At 37.6% G+C, this 27413-nt stretch overlaps 1 protein-coding gene across 4 annotated transcripts in view; it reads left to right on the top strand.

Moving 5' to 3' along the window:
* CENPF (centromere protein F) overlaps positions 1-27413 on the top strand; it is a 56590-nt gene that overhangs the window by 3167 nt on the left and 26010 nt on the right. For 3 of the 4 annotated variants that reach the window (XM_081942764.1, XM_081942761.1, XM_081942763.1), the window contains exons 3-14: positions 678-874; positions 2244-2368; positions 2509-2600; positions 4385-4682; positions 6248-6450; positions 8963-9079; positions 11855-11977; positions 15555-15690; positions 16914-19927; positions 21789-23921; positions 24966-25128; positions 25381-25710. In XM_081942764.1, the coding sequence (XP_081798890.1) occupies positions 678-874; positions 2244-2368; positions 2509-2600; positions 4385-4682; positions 6248-6450; positions 8963-9079; positions 11855-11977; positions 15555-15690; positions 16914-19927; positions 21789-23921; positions 24966-25128; positions 25381-25710 (6931 nt within the window). The remainder of the gene's footprint in view (positions 1-677; positions 875-2243; positions 2369-2508; positions 2601-4384; positions 4683-6247; positions 6451-8962; positions 9080-11854; positions 11978-15554; positions 15691-16913; positions 19928-21788; positions 23922-24965; positions 25129-25380; positions 25711-27413) is intronic. The other variant, XM_081942762.1, reaches the window with a different exon arrangement.

Below are 27413 nucleotides of genomic sequence, written 5' to 3'. Positions count from 1 at the left end.
AGGTTTATAGAGTCTTGAGATTGTGGCTAAATATCTAGGAGCTGAGATAAATATAACATAGTTTTCTACTTTCGTCTGATTTTTAAAACCAAAATGCCTGAGAAGACTCTAAGTCAGACTCGAATATTATGGAAGGGGTAGTAGACCTGCTTAAATTTCTTTTCAGCATTGTTCATTTTTCATCCTATTGATTCTCCCTATACTGTTTTATCTTAGTGGAGGGGAAATACAGGGGTTTTATGTGATGGGAAAGGAGGGATGTGAAGGAATGTCTCTTTCTCTAAACTGTTAGGTTAATGTTTCTTTTTCTTATTTTAATTTGCAGGAAGAGAAATAGAGCTGTTTCATACCTGGTTTAGCTCTTGGGGACTTAGGCTGTTTTTGTGCCCAAAGATGGTTATCTATGCCATGAAATAGGAAAATTAGATAGCTATCTATTCTCTGTAACCATGTGAATCACATATTATTAAAAAAAACTGAAGCCTGCTATTACATTTCCATAAATAGAAGTCTACCAAAACTGGACAGCTACTAGTTGGCAACAAAGAGATGTAGGCAACTCCAGGTTTCCAATAGCTACATTGTTACAGCTAAGATTGGTAGCCCTATGAAATAGGATCTTAAAGTCAGGTTCTGTGGTAACATGTTCATGGATTCTTTATTATTCTTTTATTAAGGTGGATAAGGAAAAAAATGAAAGTGCAACCTTAAAGAGAGAAAATCAGAATTTGATGGAACTTTGCGATAACCTAGAGAAAAACAAGCAGAAACTTTTGCATGAACTTCAGACGAAAGAATCACAAATTAACTTTCAAGAAGGACAGCTCATTTCAAGCAAGAAACAGGTTGAAAGTTTAGAGCAAGACCTTAAAAGGTGAACATATTTTTTTTTAAGCAAGAGAGTAAGTAGGAATGGGTTGCACAGTTGCATTGCCTAGCCATTGTCATTGTGTCTTAGCAATAGTGACAAAGGAAATTCCAAATCCAATCTTATTCCATTAAAGGCACTTGGTTTGATTGGAACTGTATTCATTTAGAGGGCAAAGCTACTCATGGATCATAAAAAGTTAAAATACTTGGAAGCTTTTAACTTAGAATCTATAAAAAAGGAACATTATAGCAGTATTTAAAATTATACATGGTAAGAGGAAAGTGAAGAGAGACTAAGTCTTTTTGATAATAACTGCTTGTAGAATGAATCAAGACAAAAGGAGACACCAAGTCCATCATTAATGCATTCAAATTGCTATAATAACTTGGAATGATGGCCACCAATTTCTACTGCTTTAAGAAGTGGTTGGATAAATTGATAGAGGACAAAGCTATTAATGGATCCTGATTATGTTGGCTCTGTTTTCCTTCTAGTAGCAGTGACAATGTGCCTCTCAAGATCATTTTGGGAAAACCAAAGCTGGAGGGTATTCTGTCCAACTTGTGGGCATTTCATAAGCATGTAGTTTACCACTTTGAATGGAATACTGATTAAATTGGCCTTTGTTCTAATGTAAAAAAGCTTCTTTGATGTTTTTGTAGTTACTAATGAATTACATAAAACAATACCCTTTTTTCAGCTTTGTTTTATTTTTGCAAATAGGAACATTTCCCTGGGAAATTATAGTATCCAGTCTACTATCTAAACTTGGCACTGAAAAATTGGGGCTTTGCATCCCAAACTGAGCATTTTTATTGATAAAATAGTTTTTTATATACATATATATATATATATATATATATATATATATATATATATATATATATATATATATATATATATATATATATATATATATATATATATATATATATATATATATATATATATATATATAACTTTATTACTTTTTATTCCAGCAGAGTAGGATAAAGTGGTCTAGATCCATATTATAAAGCAATGAAGGAAGGCAGTATTAATTGCAAGTCTGTAATATGCTATATTTGAGGTAAAATAATGTCATTTTCAGTGCTCCCATCTTAACATTTCCTTGATTTTAAATACTTTCTGATAAAAGTTACATTGCTTATATTTTAAAGAAATGTAGCCACAGTCTTTCCTTGAAATAGGAATAATTTCTGAGTAACCATACATAGAATTGTTCAGTAAGTTAAGTACAAGTTAATTTACATTGAATTCATTAGTACAAGTAAGTTCCTAATGTGTTCCTTGAAATTTAGTCAGCTTAAATTCAGTCTTAAATTGTTTTGTGGCTATCCTGAATTTCTATCCTTTTTATTAACAAAAATAGATACAAATCTGAACTGGAAAAACAACCAAAGACCTTTGGCAGTGGAGATACATCTTTTGAAAACACACCACAGAGAAGCAACACTTGCTCTCCAGCAACAATCTACAATGGTATAAGAGATACGTGTGTGTGTGTGTGTGTTTGTGTGTGTATTTCCCCTGGGGATCTTACAAATATAATTCTTTACTGAAAGCATCTCAATTCAATATCTTCTTCCTTTTTACCGTAAAAGTTTTATTGTGACATTTTTGTTCAACATTAATAGATTCAAAAATCCAAGAACGTCAAAGAAAATCCTGCTTTGAAACTGAAGAAAGAAAACACCTGGAGGCAGAACTAAAGAGCATGACAAGTGAAGTAAGACTTTAAAACCCTATGTGGCATCCATACATATTAACTGATTTGAAATAAAAAAGGAATCATATGATTAATAAATAATTTTAAAATCAAGATTAGAGGTAATAATTGAATAATGTATCTTTGCTAGTGTTTGTGATCAATTATGGCTAATTATACACTATTTGTAATTTATAATAATGGAATCTTGAATTGTTAAATTGTAAATTTATGAGAAGAATTTAATGATCTAAATATCAATATTCTCACATATCAATTACATCCTTACGTAGACAGAAAATAAATTCAATTTGTGAAGGAAAGTTGAGATTTTCTGCATGATTCCAAACATCTCTTTTGTATATTAACTGCTCTCTCATATCGAAAGTCTGGGTGAAAATGTTGGCCCTACTAAGGAGAATGGAATTGGATAGTGGGGGACTGCAGGTGACTTCAAGTCGTTCATATGTGATAAACTAAAATCAAGTCTACAGGTGGTTGTTTCATTAACCTTTACTGCAGCATCTTCTTCTTTTTTTAATACTTTATTGAAAAGACAATGCCATCCAAGGGTAACAATTACAAAGAAAGCAAAGCCAAAGAAAAATCAATAGCAAATCTTAACACACTTAACAAACTAATGACTATAACAGTAGTATATTTACAGTAATTATAATAATACAACCAAAGGAAAAAAAGGGAAAATAAAATGAGCTTTAACTAAATTTCTACTTACATTAGCCTATTTACAATTTTTCCATTTTATATCCATAATTCTATAGCATCGCTATTTTACTGTTTTATTTTACTGTTTTACTAATATTATTGACATTTGTCAACTTCCCCCTCTTTTCTACCTTTTGTCTATCCATTCATAAAATTTATTCCATGTCCTATAACCGTGATAATGAACCTATGGCATGCGTGCCACAGGTGGCACGCGGAGCCATTTGTCAGGGCACGAGAGGCGTGGCCCTTCGGACTTCTTTTGAGGTCGTTTTTCATCCTCCGGAGGCTTCCCTGAAGCCTCCAGTGTGCGAAAACCGGCCCTACAGGCAAACCGGAACTTCAGACTTCCAGTTTGCTCGTAGGACCGTTTTTCACCCTCCAGAGCCTTTAGGAGGCTTTCCTGAAGGCAATGGAGGGGGAAAAATGGTCCTACAGACAAACTGGAAGTCACTTTCAGTTTGCTTGTAGGTCTGTTTTTCACCCTCCTGAAGGCTCAGGAGGTTGAAAATCGGCCCTAAGGACAAACCGGAAGTTTGCCCTCCGGAGGGTGAAAAACAGACCTATGGGGAACCTTGAAGTTCGGGAATGGTGACTTCCAGGACAATTTGTCTGTAGGGGTGATTTTCGATATCTGGAGCCTTCAGGAGGCTTCCCTGAAGGCAAAAACCGGCCCTACGAGCAAACCGGAAGTGACTTTCAGTTTGTCAGTAGGTCTGTTTTTCACCCTCTGGAGGCTTCAGGGAAGCTCCAGAGGCCCCCAGAGGACGGGCAGGGAGGGGGCTGTTTTCACCCTCCCAGGCTCCTAGAAAGCCTGGAACCTATGGAGCCTGGGAAGGGTGAAAAAACTGCAGCAAAAATGGGGGGGTGTCGCTGATCACGCGCATGCGTGCGCGAAGGGCGTCACACGCATAGCATTATAAATTGGCACACTGGCGCACGACTCCCCCTGTGCTCCCCCCGCTTTTGGCACGGCAGGCAAAAAAGGTTCGCCATCACTGTCCTATAATATTTTGAGTCGTCTTTATCTTTAATTTTTAAGCATCTTCTTTATTAAGTCCATTTTCTCTTACTTTTAGAAGAAAGCCAATACCTTGCATTCAGAAGGTAATATAACTCGTAGAGAAATTGCTCGGCACCAAGCTTCCTCATCTGTATTCTCATGGCAACAAGAGCAAACTCCAAGCCATCCTTTGCCCAGCCATCGAGAAACTCCTCATAACAGTGGGTCAACCAAGTCAAAATTTCCTTTGGAATCTGCCATAACTCCTAGTCCTAATATTATAAAATTAACCAAGAAAGATTTCATCAATTGCAATGTCGCCAACAGCAGCCAGGACTCTTCAATAGCTGAGCAACTGAAAATTCAGAACCAAGGTATTTTAAAAATATTACAAGCAACTTATTCTTCATATATTTGACAATACAATCATTTTTCTGCAATAGACAACCACTTTGGCTAGCGGTAAAGACACTAGCCTAGGAACTAGGAGACTATGATTTGTAATCCCACCTGGTGGGATTCAAATAATTTAACAACTGGTTCTCTGCCCTAATGACCAGCTGGGTAGGCGTGGCTTTGTGGTCATGTGACTGGGTGGGCGTGGCCAACTCAATGTCACTCACGTCAATGGGCGCTTCACCTTAGCTGTTATAATGTAATAAGGGTTAACCGGAGAGGCAGTTTCTGTAAGCAGGGCAATAAAGATTAGGCTAGAAACAACATGAGAATGTCTCCTTCCTGCCTTCCTTACAGGATTAGGCCTGTAAAGTGGAAAAAAATAAAATGAGATTTCTTCCAATAAGCGGTTCTCCAAACTGCTTAGAAAGTTAACAACCGGTTCTCCCGAATAGGTGTGAACTGACTGAATCCCATCACAGCACCTTAGTCATGAAAGCTGTCTGGGTGAGAAACTGATTGGCAATTCCTGGCAATCAATGGATGAACACTTGATTGATCTAGGGGAGAAAAGGATCCTACATTTGAGGAAATAAAATGCTAGGAAGTAAAAAAAACATTTTCTGTAATGCCACCATATTATTATCCAATTAACCCTTCCTTTTGCACATTCATAAGACAACAGAAGAGCGTATACTGATCCTTTGAGTCCATAGAGTAGGCAGGACTCAAATACAAACATTTTTTGAAGGAAGAATATGAACATTTAAAATGGTAGAAAATAAAGCTTCAGGGAATTAAGGGCTGCTTAGACCTATAACACCCTCTTTCAGAATGTTCTTTATCATTTTGAGTGGGACTAAGGGACAGAATGGGGGCCTTAATCCTGTGTCCCTTAATTTCCTAGCACCAAAAGAAATGGATCCAAAAATGTCAGCAGAGTAAAGTCCTAATATCACCCGTTGCTGCACAATGGCGCAAAGGAAAGATAAATTGTGGCTTCCAAGCTGAAATTGATCATTCATGCCTAATTTGCTGCTAGAAGATATGAACATTACAAGAAAATGTTATGATTTATACTGAGTAACAGAATAATGGTCTTGGGCTAGGGGAAAGGAAAGGTTTCAAGCCAGAATTCTTCACGGAAAATGTAATAACTGATGGATCATTTTCACAGAAATAACATGCAGAGATTTCCTATACAGGTTTTTCTTGGCTGAGATTATATTTGGGTTTTGGAATAATATGTCACTAACCTTGGCACAAGCTAGGACAAAAACTATTTCTGTTTTCATTTAATTAGAACTAAATATAGTTAATAGGATGACTTTCCAATTGGGGATTCAATGATTTTCCCTTTTTGATGTATTGTGGTCAAATCATGACATAATTTGGTAAGGATATTAAGAGAGCTTCTATATTCTGAGGGCCTTAAATTGGGTACCACTGCCCAGGAGCAGTATCGATCCTGCCTGTGAAGAAATCCAACATGTATCAAGATATACTGTACTTATATTTTATGTGTATAATTTTTCATATGTAGAGCTAAGGTGCAGAATTCAGGAGCTAGAAAATAAATTACAAATTCAGACACAAGACATGAAAGCCAAGGTTATGAAGCTTCAGGATAATCAGCTGCAAGTGGAAAAGATGCAGATGGAATTAACTGAAAAAGAAAAAACACTGAACAAAGCTAGAAATGAAATAATTAAAATTAATATACAACTGGATCAAACGACTGATCAGGTAATGTGCTTTTTAAAATCTTGGAATTCAAAAAACTGTTGTATGCATGGAAAACCAACTCTAATTGAGTTTAATATAACATGATAATTATTTGTCCGCATGAGCTGTGTCTCTGAGAGAGGATTTGCCTAAACTGTACCCACAGAGCAGGGGTATCCAAACTTGGGAACTTTAAGACCTGTGGACTTCAACTCCCAGAATTCTCCAGCCAGCATGGCTGGCTGGGGAATTCTGGGAGTTGAAGTCCACAAGTCTTAAAGTTCCCAAGTTTGGACACCCCTGCCATAGAGTTTACACAGCTTGGTTTCCGAACCCTAATTGCTTGGGGAGGAGAGGGGACCAATTTTCACACTTACCCTGAATAATTGAAGATTGCTGTTTTGAATAATACTTGCAAATCTCCGCTGTTTCTCAAGGTGTTCTTACATTGACAGGAAAAGTAAACTTCAGTTTTTATCGTATTGGCTTCCTTGCTTTCCCTTTCCAGCCATAAATACAGGAAATCCTCGATTTAAAACGTTTAGTGACAGTTTGAAATTACAACAGCACTGAAAAAGTGACTGGTGACCATTTTTCACACTCACGACTGTTGCAGCAACTGCATGGTCACATAATCCAAATTTTGACACTTGGCAACTGGCTCATATTTATGATGGTTGCAGTGTCCCAGGGTCATATGATCACCTTTTGCGACCTTCAGACAAGCAAAGTCATTGGGGAAGCAAGATTCACTTAACTGCGGTGATTCATTTGTGACAAGAAGGGTTGTAAAATGGGGCAAAATTCACTTAAGTATCTTGCTTAGCAGCCTAAATTTTGGGCTCAATTTTTGAAAATCGAGAACTACCTGTATATATTCATTCTTTTACTTTTACTTCATTAGAGCCGTGGTTAGAAGGCAGTATTGCAGGATAATTCTGCTGACTGCCTGCTGCCAGCGGTTCGGCAGTTTGACTCTCACTTGCTCAAGGTTGACTCAGCTTTCCATCCTTCCGAGCGGCAAAATGAGGACTCTGATTGTTGGGGGTAATATGCTGACTCTAAACTGCTTGGAGATGGCTGTAAAGCACTGAAGTGGATATAAGTTTAAATGCTATTGCTATTAAGTATTGGACTTTCTGCCTTAGTTTCAGGAGTTCAAACTATACTGTGTAACATTTCCACCTATAATTTTGCCCCATAGCAACAGTGCTCTGAGACATCATAATTACCATATTTTTCGGAGTATAAGACGCACCGGAGTATAAGACGCACCAAGAGGCAATTCTTTGAAGAGGCAATTTTTTTAAAAAAGTAGGTAGGTAGATAAAGGGATAGAGAGGGAGAGAAAGAGAGAGAAACACGGTAGGCAGGTATGGAGAGAGAGAGAGTAGGTAGGTAGGTAGATACAGGGATAGAGAGAGAGAGAAATACAGTAGGTAGGTAGGGAGAGGGTAGATAGGTAGGTAGGGAGAGAGAAAAATACAGGAGGGAGGGAGAGAGAGTGGGTAGGTAGGTAGATAGAGGGGGAGAGAGAAATACAGTAGCTAGGGAGAGAGAGAGTAGGTAGGTAGGTAGGTAGATAGATTGATATATATAGAGAGAAATACAGTAGGTAGGGAGAGAGAGAGTAAGTAGGTAAGTAGGTAGATAGAGGGATATATATATAGAGAGAAATACAGTAGGTAGGTAGGGAGAGAAAGAGAGCAGATAGGTAGGTAGATAAGGGGATAGAGAGAGAAATACAGTAGGTAGGTAGGGAGAGAGGGTAGGTAGGTAGGTAGGTAGATGCTTCCAGGTGTATTTATCCATGTGCTGGAGAAGGAAATCGCTGACAATCTACAGCACCTAAGACTTTGTTTCTCCTGGCACAGCACTTGATCAATGTAATTTTCATCAATCAGTTAAAGAGCTTTCCAAAAGGAAAAAAAAAGTTTTTGCATTCTGCAAACCTCCCCAAAACAGCCCGTTTTTCACGAAAATGGGCCCATTTTAATCAAAAAACGGCATGAATATCCTTGGGGGGACTTGCAGAGTGCTCCTGAGGGGGAGGTGAAGGGGCCAAAAACAAGCAGAAAACGGCCAGTTTTTCACGAAAACGGGCCCGTTTTTGTCAAAACAATTGCATGCATAGCCTTATGGAGGCTTGTTGCTGGGGGCTGGGGGGGGCAAAGAAATGGCCCATTTTTTGCTCATTTCTGCCCTCCCCAGTCCCCAGGAGCTCTCTGAAAGCCTCCATAAGGGTATGCATGGCCATTTTGGTGAAGGGGCGGGGCTTCAGGAGGCAAAAAAATGCTGCATTCAGTATATTAGACACATCTAGATTTTCTGCCTCTTGAAGAAAAAGGGTGCGGCTTACACTCCGAAAAATACGGTAGCCAAAATCATCCAGAGAACTTCCATTATGGATTGTAGATTAGATCCTAGTTCTCTGCATTAGCCATCACATCATACTGGCTATTTTTTCTTAACTGCCAGATGAGTACCAGAAACATTTCCCATGCATGTTTACCTTTACATTTTCTCTTTATAGCTTACAGCAAAGGAGAAAAAGTTCAAAGGACTCTCAAATGAGCTAAACTGTCAGAAGCAAAATTTTGAAAGTGCGCAGTGTGCTTTACAACAGAAGATGAAGGACAAGGACCAAGAGGTGAGGTGCTGCATTATAGTTACAGGTAGTGCTTCTTACAACTATTGGTTTAACGATGGTTCAGAGTTACGATGACCTTGGAAAAGGTGTGTCACAACCTGTATTTATGACTATTGCACCACCACCATGGTGCTGTCATCACAATTTGGGCACTTGGCAACTAGGTCCCATTTACAACTGGTTACAGCATTCTGTGGTGATGTGATTGTGGTTTGTTTTCTTCTTCTTCTTCTTTTTTTGTCAATTTCCAGAAAAAAATGTTCACTGGGGAAGGTAGACTTCCTCAGCAACTGGTTGCAGCTTTAATAGAGAAAACATTGAAGGAAGCATATGCTTTCTTAATTTTAAAAACAACATTTGAATAGTTAACAGGATAAACCTGGGAAATCTAATCTTTTCAGAATTTCTGGTTTTAAAATTTCATGTTTATAAATGAAAATATTCCATGTTCATCAGCATCTTTCCCTTCCTGATGTCAGAGTTCTAGTCGTGGCATTTACGTAAGTAGACAGAATTGTCCCAGCAAAGAATGTGGTTTGAAAACTCAGGTGACCGTTGAACTACGATTGGTCCTGGTAGTATAGCAGACTCACTAGCAATTTTAAGTATGTTCAGTTTTGTGTCAGCCTCTACCTATCACAGGTAGAAAAATTTCCAGATAGATATTGGTATGTAGCATTAGCAGGAATATTTACTCAGTTCCAGAAGTTATACAGTTTATGGCCTTATAGAGCCATAGTGGCTCAGTGGTTAGAATGCAGTATTGCAGACTAATTCTGCTGACTGCCAGCAGTTCGATTCTCACCGGCTCAAGGTTGACTCAGCCTTCCATCCTTCCGAGGTCGATGAAATAAGGACCCAGATTGTTGGGGAAAATATGTTGACATTTGTTAACCGCTTAGAGAGGGCTGTAAAGCATAGAAGCAGTATATAAGTTTAAGTGTTATTGCTATTGCTATATACATGCTCATACAGCTTTTTCTAGTAGGCAACTTTTAAGCCCATTTATTATCTTTGCATTAGATTTCACATGCAAAAAGAAATTCCTGTGCATGTGCACAATCCATATATTTTCTGACAGTGATCAACAATAGATGTTGGAAAACATTTATTTTATTTTTACTAGAATGTGATGTCAAACATGCAGACATTTTGGCGACTATCAGGGGCAAGATGGATAGTTTAGTCTAAATGTGTCGTTAGATATTGCCTTAAGCTAATGAAAAATGTTTTTTTGCTAGAAGGATTATTTTTCATTTTCTTTCCTCTAGTACTAGAATTATTTTTTCTATTTGTTCCCCTTAATTGAACATTGAAATATTTTGAAACCTTGCTCAAATGACTGAAAGAAAAGGAAGCATCACATTTTATACACAGTACATATAAGATCTTATAACAAATAAGATTTATAACAAATATAACATTTTATATAGTGACATATCCATGACTTCAGCAATATTTTAATTTAAAATATGCTACAAATTAATTTTTGAAGAATCTAGAGCTGTGCGCTGTTTCAGGACAGAAATAGGTTATGTTATGTGACTCTGGCTATTCCATGATTTTTAAATTTTGAACCAGTAGTGAACACCCAACCTGGGCTGACAAATGTATGACTCTCAGCCCTAAAATTCTTATTACTGCACAGTTTCTCCATCATTTATATCTTCAGATGTGATCCACGTATAATTACGTAGTCCTTGAATTATGACTGTTCATTTAGCAACAGCCTAGAATTATGATGACCTTGCAAAATGTAGCACCATAATTACTACTGTATTCACTTGAATTCAACCTGGGTGCTTGGCAACTATTTTGCACTTACAACCAGTTACCAATGCCCCGCAGCCATGTGACTGTCATTTGCAATCTTCTCTGCTGACTTCCCCAGACACTCAACCAGAAGCCAACAATGAAGGTTGTAAGCTGCTGCTACCTGCTTTTCCTAAGGGGTGGCTAAAAGAGCTGCCTTCTGATACGAGCTGAATTCCTTCATCAGGCTGCAAAAATTTGTGCTCTCTTGCACTTCATGAAAGGAGTTCCTTTCTTTGGACAGAGGGGAGCTAAACTACTTTGGAGGGTTACAGAAATGGATTAAAAACCTGAAGCTTTTAGCTTCAGGTTCCTGCATCCTTCTATCCCTGGAGAGGGATTGAATCCCTTTGGCAGACAGCTGTTTCAGCCACTGCCAATGACAAGCGGGAGCTGAAATTCATGCATAGAACAGAGAGTCAGTGCAGTAAGGTAAGGAATGGGATGCCTCAAGAGCGGGCGCGAGGGAGGCCTGGAAAGTCGAGCAAAGGCCACGCACAAGTATCTTTCTCCTCAGGGGCTAAAAATCCTGCCTGGATTTCAGCAAAGAAGATTTTCAGTTCCTGAGTGAGCCTTCCAGAACCTCCTCCATCCCTTGAGGCACCCTGGACTCTGTCCAGTTAAAACGTATGTGATCGCTTAACAGTCACAATCTGGAGTGCGAGGATTGCACCTGCTTAGTGAAGCAAACCTGTGGGCAGTCACATGATGTCTTGCTTAATGACTACTTCACTCAGTGACAAAGTTTCTGGTTCCAATTATGTCTGTAAGTCAAAGACCACCTATATAATACCTTGGGCAATACAGATACTGTGAAAGATTTGTGTTACTTGAAAGCTGGATTTTTCTAATATTTTTATAGATGGACTTTTTCTCCGAGTTTCTGTTTTAGCAAGAATATTTCTCTACTATTTGCTCTTCAATATGAACACAAATTAAAGCTTTCCATCTTTTATTTTATAGATTTTCTTAACAAAACAACAGTTTGAAAAAAATGCCAGGGACTGTGCACAGAAATTAAGTCAACTTGAACAAGCTGCACAAATGATGCAATTGAAGGAAACAGAATTGAAAGAAAATTATGAGGTAAATTAAAACTGTAATAGTAATTATATACCTAGGGCAAGGATGAAACAGGATGGAACATCTAGGCATCACTGTGTCCTTAGATACTAAGCTTCCTGTCCTTCTAATGTTTTTAAAACAATTCTTGAGCATTTTGACATATACTGTAGCAGAAATCAGTAAAAATAAAGAAACCTGAGATAAAGGCTCTGTTTAAACAAAATTTCTCATAAGGGCCTCCTCGCATGGCTTTAAACAACAAAGATAACAGGTCCTAAAACTGTTAACACTAATAGATTGTAGAAAAGTTGTTATTAATAAAGCTATCAACCTGGAGGGGAAGGATAATGAAATGTCAAGGAATGAAATATATTTGAAAACTAGGCATTAAATACATTAGCAAAATGTTTCTTACTTGTGATCTCTCTGTGTATCTTTTCTCTTTTCCCAGTGTTGATAAACATGCCAATATTTTTGTTGGTTTCTGGTCTGGAAACTAGCGACTCTTCAAGCTCTACCAAAATGCAGTAGAACCTTTTGGGATATTCAGTATTGCTTTTCAGACAGTTGACATTTCCCAGATCTCAACTGCTTAAGCCCACAGTTCCCAAAATGTGCACTATGGCACCAGAGGTGGTATTCTGCCAGTTGAAACCGGTTCACCTGAACCGGTAGTGGAAATCGCGGGTGGGCCTGCCCACCAGCCCTGGTTCTATGACCTCCCGTTTAGGCACGTTTTCAAGGCAAAGCACATGCACAGACGGGACGGGCGCTCACATTTGCGAACCGGTAGGTAAGTGAATATCACCCGTATATGTCACCCCTAAAGCACTGCAGCAAACTGCAGAGCCACTGCAAGACAGTTTAGTTTGTTGTGACTTCCATTTGTGAAATTGTGTTTTGGGCATTCTTAGGCCTAGGACACTATGGAAGAAGTGTTATTGAGACACCGAGAACCCTGTGAACCAAGAAAGTTGAGGAATTCTGGTTTAAGCTGATGGGGAATGATGCTATCTCATTGCAGTATAGATACATCCAATGGCAGGGTTTCAAGCAGCTGCCTTTGTGACTCGATGCCCTCCACATGTGTTAGATTACAAGAAATAAGCGTTGTTGTCTTGTACATCTGAATCCCACCAGATTGGAAAACGAGGGTCCAGAGCAATTTGGATCAGTACCTTATAGAATTATGCGCTTGCTGATGACATGTGCAAAATAAATGGGATAGTTTGGGGAAAGTATAGTGCCTTATTGCTTCTTGATATATAGCCCAGTGCTAAAGGGCTTGTATTCATTTTTTTCAATCCTATAAACTTAATTAGCCATATTTATGTTCTGGAAGTATTGAATGGTAACCGTTACAAGTTGCAAATCCCATTATATGTTCCATCTACCTAGATTTGATCATACAGTGGTACCTTGGTACGAGGAGTACTAAAAATGACAAGTGCCAAACAAGCCACATGATTTACCACATGAGCCTTTGTTTCAGGCAAGAATGACTTCCTGTATGTTCCTTTTCCTATGTTAGCAACCTTCTCAGCATGGCCAACTTCCTGTCTGTCCTCTGGGGCTCTCCTTTTTTTTTTTTTTTTTGCAGCAACCTTTCCAGCATGGTCAACCTCCCATCCGTTCTTTGTGACCCTCCCCCTTTTCCTATGACAACACATCAAATACCAAACAAGCAACTTGTACCAGGAAAACATTTCCATGTCAAAATGTGTCAAGTACCAAATGCTAGGAGCTCAGCTCAGGAGGTACTTGAGAATTTTTTAAAATAACCATCAACTCAAGAACTTGTTTGCTCTCAAAACTGTTAAACATCAAGAGGAAATGTATGAAGTGAAGTATAGATGTAATATCAACAAGTATATTTTCTAAAGATAGAAAGATTAAAAGGGGAAGATGGATGGTATAAACCAGTGTTTCTCAAACTTGGCGACTTTAAGTCCTGTGGACTTCAAGTCCCAGAATTCCCCAGCCAGCTGGCTGGGGAATTCTGGGACTTGAAGTCCACAGGACTTAAAGTCGCCAAGTTTGAGAAACACTGGTATAAACTAATGTTAGCCATTTATCTTCCCCCTCCTTTATCTCCTTGATTTTCTTTGGCTTCTTTGTTACTTTTCTACTGTCTGTATAATATTGTTTACCCTAAGTGGAAATTGCATAATGGATTTGTATGTCAAAAATTGCTCAAATACTTTCAAAAGTGGGCCTCTGGAGAGAACATTGGCACAATCCCCTGATTTTCTAACTATTTTGTTTGTTAGAGAGAACTGAAGCAGAAGACTGATCAACAGAATCACCAAGAAGTTCAGCCTTGCTCTGAGGCTGATTTGCTTCAATTGCTGGAAATACAAACCTGCTTTGCCAGCAAATTTCCAGCTTATGCTTCCCATCCTGGTGGCCCCTTCCCTTACACTTGGCTTGGGTGCCTTGTGCCCATCTGTTGGTAGCAACTCAATGGATAATTGAGGGCTCGAGACCAACAAAGCTCTGCCAATGCCATCTGTTATCTTAGCAACTCAGGAGTGGGTGGTGCACGAATATATGTGCCATTTTCTTTTGGAAAGCTTCTTTATTTTATTCCCAAGAGGACAAGGTTATAAAGAATAGACCAATGGGCTATTTTTTAAAAATGCTTTGAAGTTGACAGCAAAGTGACCCCAAATCTTTCACATTCTCTGTTAGCATTAAAAAAAAAGAATGCAAAAACAAACCAACCAAAAAGTCAAGCTTTCCAGGCTCTGTAATGTAATGGAAAGGATGTCTGGCATTTGATTTAGGAATTCTCAAGATAACTGAGTATCAAAAGGCTGGCCTCTAAGCTATCCCTGATACCGAACCTTGTCTTAGAGGCTGGTTCTGCTCCAAGACCTCTGGCTGTAGTCTAATTTATCTCTTCTTTTTAAGCTCTCAAAGAGATGCAGTTGGATTGTGACTCTTCAGTATTATTTCTTTTTACCCTGTGGAAACCTCACCATGGCACAATTTATTACAGGCTAGAGGTTTCCTTCGTTAGCAGCTGCACTTGGCAATTGCTGGGACAGTATACTGACTTTCAATGTAGAGTAACATGTGACAATAGACCAGGGGTGAAATCTACTTACCTTCGTACCCATTCGCAAATGTGTGCGCAAGCACGCTTGCTCCGCTCGCACACTCCACATGTGCAGGACCTTCCGCACCTGCGCAAAGAGTCAAAAACGAATGTCATGATGTCCAGGCGGGTGGGCAGCGCCTGCTACTGAGCGCGCCTGCAAAGGTAAGTAGAATAGCGAGGGAGGAATCCGCTGTGCCACGCAATTTAGATTAGCTAGAAAGCAGGAAATCCTGCTTTCTAGCTAATATAAATCATGTGTCACAGCTGATCGTCGGAAATACCGGTTCTCCTGAACTGGTAGCATGTTTTTACTATCAGTTTGGGCGAACCGGTAGCATATCACCCCTGCAATAGACTGAAAGTATAGGACGCTTGTCTACTGGAACTTGACACCTGATAAGGATAAAGATATTTGGTTTGGGATTGCAGGTAATTTCCTTTTCAAGAAAATATTTTTTTTATTGATCAGTTATTTACCTTTTTCCGATTTCATAGGAAATTAAGAAGCAAAATAGCTTTCTCTGTTGCCAGGCTGCTGAACAACAGCAAGAAATTTCTCAACTGAAAGAAGAACTCTGTAGTACTAAACTATCCCTACAGCAGAGTGAGCAATTTGCTGAAGACCTGAAAAGTAAGATTTCTGTTGTGCTTAATAATAGACCTTATTTCAATGCAAAATCCCGGTGTGACATACAGTTGGTAAAATCTCATTTGAATGCTATGGCACACCATTGTAGTTTTTTTTTTTTAAAAAAAAGCAGAAATTGAATTTGCATTATGGTCTGCAATTGAAACTTACCAGCTAGTCAAAAAGCCAAGAGTTCATAATTGATATCGGATTTATGAAATAATTATTCTCTCTTCTTTAATTATGTATCAATTGTGTCATTTTGCCTTGCACTTCCAAAACGTATCTAAAGAGAACTATTTGAACCCTTTCCTCTACACAAAAGAAACTATAGTTCTATCCAAATTTCATAAATGTGTGACTGCTTATATAATTTGCACATTTCTGTATAACTGCTAGGGATAACATGATATTTATTTTTTATTGTGTTATGAACTGTCAGATTTTACAAAGAATGGCTCTCAGCATGTTACAACTTAAAAGCAATAAAAACAAAAAAGCTGATAAAAATAATAAGATAAAGTAATAAATGTAATGTTATCATTGATTCCCCAAAGACCTAGAACAATTTTCAACTGTAATCATCTCCAATAGGCCATCAAGGTATAAATATCATATCATTGGGCTGCAATAGGGAAAAAAAAAGAACTACTTGGGAATGTATCCCCCTTAATTTCCCTTATATAGGGGAACATTAAAAGATGTTGATGAGAGGTCAAACTGGATGAGTTGGGAAGGGTACCCTTATAATGATAAAGTATCTTGTATATCTTGACATAAATTGTTTTGACCTCAGAATTTAGTTCATGATCATGGCTTCATTGTAAAGATAACTGCAATATTCAACAAATTGGTTTACATGTTATACCTTTGATATGTCAAACAAATGTGAAAAACCTGAAACCACTTTGTCCCCATTCTCGTTGGCAAGATTTAATAAATATCTCCTTTCTTCGATCATTCAACAGTTCAATGCTGTACATTTACAGATGAAGCTTGTAAACCTTTATTTTTCTAATGCAAGTTGCCTGATTTAGGTGCAATGGCAAACTGTAGTCTAATATTTTCTAGGAGCATAAAGATAGGAGTAGTTATCACAGGAGCACAGATTTTATTTATGGTGTGTTAGGGCTTCATAGACAGAATTGGAGCCTGTATTTTGTCCGTTTATATTTTAATCTTTGTATACTAAGCATTTTATATCTTTTTAATGACTCTCGTTGCAGATAAAAATTGCTCACTGGAAAAAGAATTAAAATTGCTTGAAGAAAAATTGAACAAGCAAGATAATTCTGTCAGTTTAGAAAAAACTAGACTTGCTGTTTCTAATGTTGAACATGAACGAGATTCTCTCCAGCAAATTGTGAAGGAGAAAGAAAATGTAATTGAAGAGCTCAATATGAAACTGGAAAACACGGAAACTCTGCAGAAAACTGCTTTAGAATGCGAAGACCTTAAGAAAGAGATTATGATTCTTTCTCAGTGGAAAAGAAAAAGCAAACAACTCTTGAATGAACTAGATTTAGAAAAAGAAGAATTAATGAGCAAAATACGCACTTTGGAAAGTGCTTTAGGCACTGAGCAACTTAAACATCAGGAAAAGGAAATTGCTCTCAAAGATGAACATGTACAATTTAGTGAACAGCTAAACATTTTTGAGCAGGTGGTGAAAGAAAAAACAACTGAACTGGAGGCACAAAGGAAAGCCTATAGTGACCTCGTACAAAAAACAGCAATGTCTGAGGAAAAACTACAGAAAGAGAGGGAAAATAATTCACTGAAATTATTTGAGTTCACCAGAGAAGTGGACACCTTGCAGAAAAGACTCAACTCTGAAGCAAATGAAGTGTTAAAAAGGGGGGAATGTATTGTCTCCCTTGAAGCATCCTTAGCTTCTTACATGCAAGTAAATGCATTCCTTCAGAAGCAGGTTGAAGAACTGGTCCAAACCAGGGATGAAATAGAAAGAAGATTTGCTGAAAGAGAAGATCCAAAGCAACACATCTTCATTCAGGAAAAGGAGCAGCAGATCAGTGAATTGCAAGAAACGGTTCTCCAAAAGGAAGGCCTGCTTTCCGAAGCATTAGCAGCTCTTGAAGGAAAAAACAAGAATCTACAAAAGTTGATTGAGGAATCAAATAGGCAACAAACAGAGATTCTGGATTTAAAAGAGAGTAATGTGCTGCTTAATAATGTGCAACTAAAAGTTATGGGCTCAAAGGAGCCAAATTTACCTATCAAAATATTCTCGGAACAAGGTGAAACCGAAGAAGTTCAGAATGAAAGTTCCATGCTTGAGAATACTGTCAATATTTTGGAAGAAAAAAACACCAAGCAAGTCATTTCCAAAAATTTCAAAGAAAAGAAGGGAAGCCTTTTGGAGTTGTCACAAGGAAAGCAAGAGGAGAGCTTGTTGCTGCCAGAAGTTGATGAAGAAGTAGAAAGGAAAAGTACAAAGGAAGATTATTTAGAAAGTGTTGTAAGGAATCAGACTTGCCATTTGAAGGTGCAAAAAGCCATATTTGATACACAAGAAAAACAGCTTACGAACAAATGTGAACAGGTGCAGAATAAGCCAATGTCCTTGGAGAAGAAAAAGAATACTTTACTTTGGCAACTTGAAAAAAGATACTCAGTATCTGAAGAAACTAATAGTTTAAGACAGGAGGGAACAGGGGAAAATAACAGGCACTCTTCTGTAAATATCTTGCTGCAAACACTGGTCTCAGAAATGAAAGTAAGTGAACATGCAGCGCTTGACTTTGTTTTAAATGAACCAGCATTGGAACAGCTGAGGGTATTTGTAGAAGAAAGAGAGAATGAACTTAAGAAGTATCAAGTGAAGCTTGAACTGCTTCAAATGGACCTTGAGGACAGAGAAATTTCTTTAGAAAATTATGCTGATCAGATAAAGGACTTGGAGATGATACTGAGAACTATGGAGATAAAAATGGAGGAAAGTGAAATGGAAAAAGAGAAGTTGCTGCATAAATTACAAATACTTAAAGATTTGCAAAATTCAGCCTTAAAGATGACAGAGACAAGTGAAGATGACGAATCACCAATGTGTTTCAGTGCTGTTATCAAGGACAATTTTAACCTACAGAAAGATGCCAAGTGTTCATCAGTTCCTCATGATCTGATGCCCAGCCAAAATGATTATCTCCAATTAGTATCCTCCCTACACATGACAATGAGCAAGCTAAATGAGTTGGAGAAAATGTGTGAACACCTGCAGAAAGAAGACTCAACATTAGCATCACAGCTGAAAGACTCACAGTTGGAATGCATCATAAACACAGATATTATGAGAAAAGAATTAATAGAAAAAATGGATAGGCTGAAAGTAGAGACCATTTCTGTTTCTGATAAATTAAGACAGAAGAATAAAATGGCATCTGATATGAAGGAAGTCCCCTTAATAACTCCAGAAGGTTATGAGGAATTTGATTACAAATATTTGAAATTAATTAACAAAGAAATCAAAACACAGTTGAATGAAATCAAGGAAAAAATCTTTTCTTTGAAAAACAAGTATGAAATTTTAGATATTCAAAACCTGAATATGGCCTTTGAATGGTCAGAGTTGGAATCCTACAATGAAATGTTTAAAGATAAAAATATTGCATTGCCAATAAATCTCAGCAAAGTCGGACTGGTTTCTTTTCCAGCCCAGATGACAGCCAATAAAGAATGTAAAGGATATGGACATTTTTGTATGGAAACTCTGCATGATAGTAAAACCTTCCCCTGTACAAAACGAATGTTTACGGAGTCTGATTTGGACAACGGTGTGTCATCAATTGAAATGGAACAACCACATCAAAAGAGACAAATTGATTTGGAAGGTACTCCTGAACAGTTTAATATTGCTGATGAGTTATATAGCAATGGTGCCTGGACCTTCCCCACTAAACTAATGACTATCTCCAAATATTTTCAATGTGAATATTGTGAAAACTCCTTTAAGATGCTTAAGGAATCATTTGGATCTCATAAGATTCTGGAAAGTAGGGAGATAGAAAAGATTCAAGAGCTGCTCCTTTCTGCAAAGAAGGAAGTAAATGGTCTACAAAAACGCAATGAGCCCTGGCGACAAAAAGTTCATAAAGTGATCCTGAAAGTGGCATCTGAACTTCCAGCTGAGAAGAAATTTCCTGAGATGTTCCCTCAGAAACAAGGAGAGCTACCAAATCTTCATTTAAGTTCTCACCCAATAACTTGTGCTGATGCTGGCCACGTGAGTTTACCTAATATGACTGCTTAACTTGACTGAATTTCTTTAGGCATATTCAAGGAAGTGTCCCTCTCCTGACTTTCCTCCTTTTGTGGGCAATGGGGTTTAGTTTGCTTGATGACAGAGGTTGCTGGTCAAGAACTTAGAAAGCCTTAACATAGGCCTTTCCCAAAACACAAACATGGAATGTTTACGCTTTGCTTTGGAGACGGACTTTTCAACAGCATTGAAAACTGATGCCTTGTGATCAGAAGTAGTTGGAATTAAAGTACAGATTTGTTTTTAATATCTGAATTCTAAAAGAGCAGCTAATTTACAAATTTGAGTTTGCACCAATTAAATTAAATCCTTCTCTGGTTCCAGCCATTAAAAAAAGAAGAAGCTATTTTTCTTACTCTTCTTGTTCCAAGATAATAAATATTAGTTCTTACGGTGTAGGTTCATCTAGTCCTAGCAACACTTGTAGAACAGTAGATTGAAGAAAGCTGCCATAATGCTTAATTTTAATCCCAATTCTGGCTTTATGGAATGATACGTGCTCACAAAATGAACCTACTTTAGTATGTGAGATACAAGAGGATAGAACATACACTTTGGAAGCACAGCCACAATGCTTATTCAGGAGAAAAATCAATATGCCTAAACAATTAATAGGAATAACAGTATTAGAACAGGAAATGTTTTCTTCATACCTTGGAATATGCCATTGTGATAAATAAGGGAAAAAGCCAACTCTTCCTGATTTGATTGAGTTTTTCTTCCAGTTTACATGCTTAACTATATTCATTTCTACAGTCTTGTACTCTATGTTCATGAATAGAATTCAATAAAATGTAATATAAACATACAATAATTAAAAATAAAGCATTTGAACAAAATAAAACAATGACATGTTAGTAGAGATAACACTAAAACCATTAAACCAAAACGGAGAGGGATTAATAGCACTGAAGAACATGGGAATTGCATGGAAAATGCCCATGAATCTCAAACTAATTTCAATATCTCCCTTCTTCCCCCCGCCCACCGCAAAGTTCTATTTAAATTGCAGACAAAAGTAATCCCAGTAGAAAAACTGCTAGAAAGAGGGTCAGAAAGGAAAAGGTGAGGCCACCAACACTGGGCCGGAGAAATTATTTCTCAGGGTAAAGAAAAGGTTTCTCATTCCTGCTTTAGTATGGTTTGTTGCACATCCATCCAGATGTTCAGACTGGATTTGGCATTTCTATCAGCCTATCAAGTCCTTCCCAAAGACCTTGAATAAGCAGATGTTGCCATTTACCTTTGTCAGGTCCCTGGAAAACTTGATAAGTGGATAAAAGTACCAAATCCAGTGTAGACATTTGGCTGTATATATGGCTGATCATATTAATAGTAGTTTAAGATGGCGCAGTAGTTAGAATGCAGTACTGCAGGCCAGCAGTTCGAGTCTCACCGGCTCATAGTTGACTTAGCCTTCCATCCTTCCAAGGTCAGTAAAATATGGAAGATAGACAATTCCTCAAGTAAGCAGCCATTTACCATGTTGGACTTTATAGGTCATAACAAGCATCTTGAATTGTTCCTGGAAGCAAACTGGAAGCCAGTGCAGCTCACGAAGCCACATAGAAATACTAAAACAAGCCCATCACTGATTGATCTCTGCAGGCTGAACTGTTGAAGCTTCTGATCTTTAAGAGCATCCCCATATAAAGAGTGTTGTAGTAGCCAGTTACAAGGTGATTAGGGTATGAGTGACTGATGGGCAGATAGTGATGATGAAAATATGGAAAGGACATTCCCAAGGTCGGCATAAGTTTAATAGTTTGTTATTTATCAACTAGCTTTCATTTGATGAAAATATTTGTTTTTATTTCCCCTTTAGCCAACTTCTGCTCATCCACCACCCTTATGCTATTTGAAAATGGATAGTTTTCTTGGGAAAAGCCTTAGGCTTAAAGCTGTAAATGATCAAGCAGTAAAAACCTATGAAGCAAACAGAAGACAAAACATTTCTGCGTATGTAGCAGATATAGTATCTAGAGAAAAATACCTTCCACAACTCAAAGCAAATTACCCATTCATACATTCTTCAAGATGTCCTCTTCAGTCATCATTTTTTCCTTCAACTCTCAGCACACACACAAAGTTGATAAAGTCCACAGAAAACCGGAAGGGCATTGAAATGCATTGGTTATCAATAAAGAAAGCTGATGATAACAATTCTAAGCTTTCCCGTGAGGAAAGCAATAAAATGATGAACATGGCAGTTGAGTATCTGCATTCAGATTTGAATTCAAAGAATACAGAGTTGACTGAAAAGAAGGTTGCTTGTGGTGAATATAGCAAAAGAGCTGCAGTTCTTGAACAAGAAAAGGAAGACTTGAGTGAGCTGCTGCAAACTCTAACTTTTGATACACCGCAATTATATTTTAATCTTACGATTCTTGAGCTAGAACTTAATAAGGTAAAATCTGAACGGGAAATGTACAAAAGCAGATTGCCAGATACAACATATACTTTAAAAGAATTGCAAATGATCAAAGAAGACAATAATAAGAAGCTTTTTGAAGCTGAAACCGAACTGAGCAGGGTAAAATCTGAGAAAAAAAATTGTGAAGCTTACGCCTTCTCCATGGAGACAGATACCAAAAAGCTTCTATCAAAAAGTAAACAATTGGAGCAAGAAAAACAAATCAACATAAAAACTATTTTTGGCCTTCAGGAGCAACTAAAGATTATCACTGCAGAGAGAAACCAATCTAGTCAGGATCTGACTACTTTGTTAAGGGATAAAGGAGCATTGGATCAGGTGTGCAACAAAATGAAGAATATAAAAGAGCTTGACTCAAATCAAATGGATTCTATTGAATTTACCAAAGTATTGGAAGCTGAAGATAAAACCCAAGCAAAATTGCTTCCAGCTGTTGAGGCTGCAGAGGATCAATTATCACATGAAAATGTTTGCTGTATGGCACAGTGCCAGAATCTGGACAGAGTTATGAGGGATCTCATGTTGGAAAAAGAGGCAGCAGAAATTCAAATCAAAAATCTGACTGAGGCAAGAGAAGTGAGCCTTAGAAAATACGAAATCCTACACAGCAAGCTAAACATATCTGAGGCCAAAAATGCCAAGATATCCAAGTCCTTGGAAGGTTCACTAGCAGAAAAAGGTGAACTTGCAGCACGGCTAAATTCTGCTCAGGAAGAAGCAAATCATTTGCGACAGGGCATTGAGAAGCTGAAAATAAAAATAGAATCTGATGAAAGGAGCAGGCATCGTCTGGCTGAAAAGTTGAAAGAAAGCAATCGAAAAGCTGACACTCTCGCAGACAAAATTGAGTATCTGGAAAGAGAATTAGATATGTCAGAGGAGAATTTGGAAGATGCAATTCTTAGAATGGATGCAGCTAAAGCAGAGACTGAAATAATGAAGGCTGAGATAGAAAGGATGTGTGTGAGCCAACAACATTTAGAAGGTGAAGCCAAAGTCCTTAGGTCAGAGAAAGAGACTCTAGAGAAAAACGTGAAAGAAAAACAAGACAAAGTAATTTCTTTAGAAGTTACTAATTTTACATTAGTAAATCAACTGAAAGAGAGTGAAAAAGAGAAGGTTCAAATTAGAGGTGAATGTGAGAATGCACTAAGATTAAAGGAATCACAGCTAAAAAAAATATGTGAAGAAAATAAACTCCTTTATAGTGAGAAAGAAACTTTCAAATCGAAAGAGCAGGGTCTTGTTTGTGAAATTACTTCCCTCAAACATGACAATATGCAATTGGTTGGTTATCTGGAAGAAGCACAGTCCAGTAGCTCTAAAGTACAGCAGTTGATGGAAGCTTTCATCCAGGAACTACAAAGCTTCAAACAAACACTGAATGAAAATGTTTCTGTTTTTGAGCCGTTAGTCAAAAATGAATCTTTGCAAGCTATCCAAGATGACCTACAGGTGTCTTTCAAACATATCAAAGCAAATCTAGAAGTCACACCATGTGAAAAAAACATCATCTTTGAAAAGGTATTGTACAATTTGTATACAACATGAGTAGGATATCCTGGAGGGTAAAAATGTCTGTATAAAATCAGGATCTCTGTACTGAGGGAAATTTTGTAACAGTTACTAAACACAGTTTAGAAACACAGTTCTTGCTGTGTTCATTGGTGCTTGATTCTAGATAACTGCCAAAAATTGTAGCACCTGTCAATATATGGTCCACTTGTTATACAGCGATGTTTCCCACCCTGGTGCTCTCAGCATGAATAGGATGAGCTACGATGGCTTGAAATTCTCAAAACAGAATCCAAACCATCTAGAGCAGTGGTTCTCAACCTGTGGGTCGGGACCCCTTTGGGGGTCGAAAGACCCTTTCACAGGGGTTGCCTAAGACCATAGGAAAATACATATTTTTGAAAAAATACGGAAAACTTAAAATAATTTTATGGTTGGGAATCACCACAACATGAGGAACTGTATTAAAGGGTTGTGGCATTAGGAAGGTTGAGACCCACTGATCTAGAGAGTATAATTATCTTGTGCTTATTCTTGTATGTATTTTGGTTCTTATGAGGTTTTTTTTTAGTTGTGTATACCACCTTAAGTTGTTTTTGAAGTGGCAGCCTTATAAATCTAGATAATGATATTTACCTTATGTGATTAAAGGTAACAGATTATCATTACAAGATGAGTATACAAAGTAAAACCTTGACGAAAATAAAAACATTTTCTCTCAGTGTAAAAAGGAAAACAAAGTAAGCGTCTGGTTTACTTTTTGGAGGGGGTTTCAAAAATATCTTGCTCTTACAGAGAAAGCCCTACATCTGAGATGAGATTGCAAACAAAATGAAGGGGCAGGCAATAAAATCAAACGGAAAATCAGCTGGCCGGGGTGGAAACAAGTAATGCTTGAGATCATTTAATTTAAAAGATCAAAGAAGGTTTAATCAGAAGAAGACATATTAGAAACACCTGAATTCAGAACTGAATAAATATCCGATGCACTTTGTTTTAATTATATAAAGTTCCTATTGTAAGAATTACATGTATGTTGTTTTAATTATGCAGACCAACAACCTAAATCAAATGCTTCAACTCCAAGAAGAGTATGATTCTTTCTGTCATTCAATTCAATTGTGTTTGGACGCCTATAAAATGCTAAAGCAGGAAAAAACAGTAATGGAGAAGCAAATTCATGAACTTGAAACTCAGATGAAGATGATAGCTCCACGTATGTACCATGCTTTGAAAGAAAATAGTAGCTACAGATATCAATAGAATGCAAAGAAAAATGGGGGTTGTGCTGGAATTTAAATGGATTATATTGAGTCAGCACAGATTTTTTCTATACATATCTGTTCGGAGTATATTTTATTCCTGTCTCTGCTAAACAACTATTCTAAACACACATATATAAGAGTGTGAGGTTTATTTTAGTAAATGTTGTGATTTCTAGTAATGACCCCCTCCTTATTTTACATAGGTTTTCAGGGGGATGTTGGTGCAGAAGAAATCAGGTTGGAGCTAGAAGAATTGAAAGAATCGGTTGAGGAGAAAACCAAAGAGGCAAATCACAACTTGGAAAAGTATTGTGTACTGGTAATCAAGCATGATAAATTAGAAGAAGAAAATGAGATGCTAAGGACACAAGTCTCGCTTTTAAACACTTCTCTCAAGCAGTTGTTAAATGACACCACTTCCTCTCTCCAAAGTTCTCAAAACCCAGTGCAAATCAACAGGCTTCTTACAGAAAGAGCAGATGTGCCTAAGATCATTAAGAAGAGAGAAAGGTGTGAAGAAAACAGAATCAATGGTGAGAATTCACTTGGCAAAACTTAAGTATTCTTAATAGTTATCTTCTATAATTATTAAAGTTTTAAGGTAAAGGTTTCCCTCGCACATATGTGCTAGTCATTCCTGACTCAAGGGGGCGGTACTCATTTCTGTTTCAAAGCCGAAGAGCCAGCATTGTCCAAAGACGTCTCTGTTGTCATGTGTCCAGCATGACTAAATGCCAACCACATTTGGAACACTGTTACCTTCCCTCCAAAGTGGTCCCTATTTTTCTACTTGCATTTTTACATACTTTTGAACTGCTAGGTTGGCAGAAGCCGGGAGCTCACTCCGTTACACGGCACTAGGGATCTGAACCGCTGAACTTTCTGATCGACAAGTTCAGCGTCTTAGCCACTGAGCCACTGCTCAGTAAGAATGTCACTATTTTTTCCTCACTTTTTTATTAATGTAAATAGTGGGAAATGCAGCACTTGGACTTATATATCACTTCATAATGCTTTACAGTGCTCTCTGAGCGCTTAGTATTTCATCAAGCAATTGAAGGTGCTGCTTATCATTATAAAGCCCTTCATGAAACAGGCTATCAGGCTCACCAGGTAGTCCAAACCAGGAACCCCAGGTCCACAGGAAGACTTCAATTCTTTTTTATTGAAAGTGACTGTAATTCTGTACCTCCTCTTCCTTCATATACCCATGTAAATTAGGGAAGTGTCTGTCTGAGCTGCTTCTGCACATTTTCTCTCTGTTGTGGAATTAAAATATGCTTCACTCCTGGTCACTTTAGTGATGAATCTTACATATCTGTATCAGGATCATCTTCCTTACTCTCTATAAAGAGCCAGGTTGCTTATGAGGCCAGTTGCTTTTGTTCAATCTGCGAGCTCTAGCGGAGTGAGAATGCTTTGGATTTCTTCGATGAAAATGACATCTTTTCTGTTGCAGCATTTGTTCTGTGGAATATCGCTTTAGATGGCCCTGTTCATTCTGACCTTCCACAAACCCTTAAAAACATTGCTCTTTCCCTGAGCATTGAACCAAACCATTTTGTCATCTATAATGATAATCATATAGTGGCTGGATTGATGTGCATATGGGAGAAGTAAACTAGCAAACTGAGGGTGGGTTATTTATTTATTTATTAGTGTGTTTATCAGCAGCCAAAGACAAAAGGAGAACTGAGGAATAATAATAGCTTACATCACTTAACACAACTTCATAGTATAAGTTCATGATACAGTTTCTCCCTTTTCTCAGCAAGGAAGGGAAATGTAAGTTAAACACAATTCAAAAGGGAAGATGCTTGAAATGTTGAAACCCACTAACTCACTGGAGTTTACTCAAGTGAATATGGAGAGACTGCAGCTTTGATATACCCAGAGCAGTCTTCTGCATTCTAGTGTTGCCCAGGTTGATCCAGATGTTTCCAGCTTGGGGATGACAAAAGGAAATATATTTTTTTCAAGTATCTTGTACTCATGTGGGAATTGTTTGCTTGTTTGTTTACATTCATCAAACAAAATTACAAATTCAAACAAAGGAAATAAGAAAATCAAAATGTAACAGGGACAATGCACACCCACACAAGTTAAGTTAGAATTAAATTAAATTAAATTTGTTTTTCAATCACCATCAAATTCTAGAAATAGAAATCCTCGTATTGTTATGCATGGTTACTGGATGTTGTGGTCTCTCCAAATTGGCATGACGATCTACTGACAC

Source organism: Natrix helvetica (assembly GCF_964273705.1).
Source record: "Natrix helvetica genome assembly, chromosome: 2".
Lineage (NCBI taxonomy): Eukaryota > Metazoa > Chordata > Lepidosauria > Squamata > Natricidae > Natrix > Natrix helvetica.
Note: the sequence above shows the minus strand (reverse complement) of the source record. Positions and strands in the feature narration are given on the sequence as shown.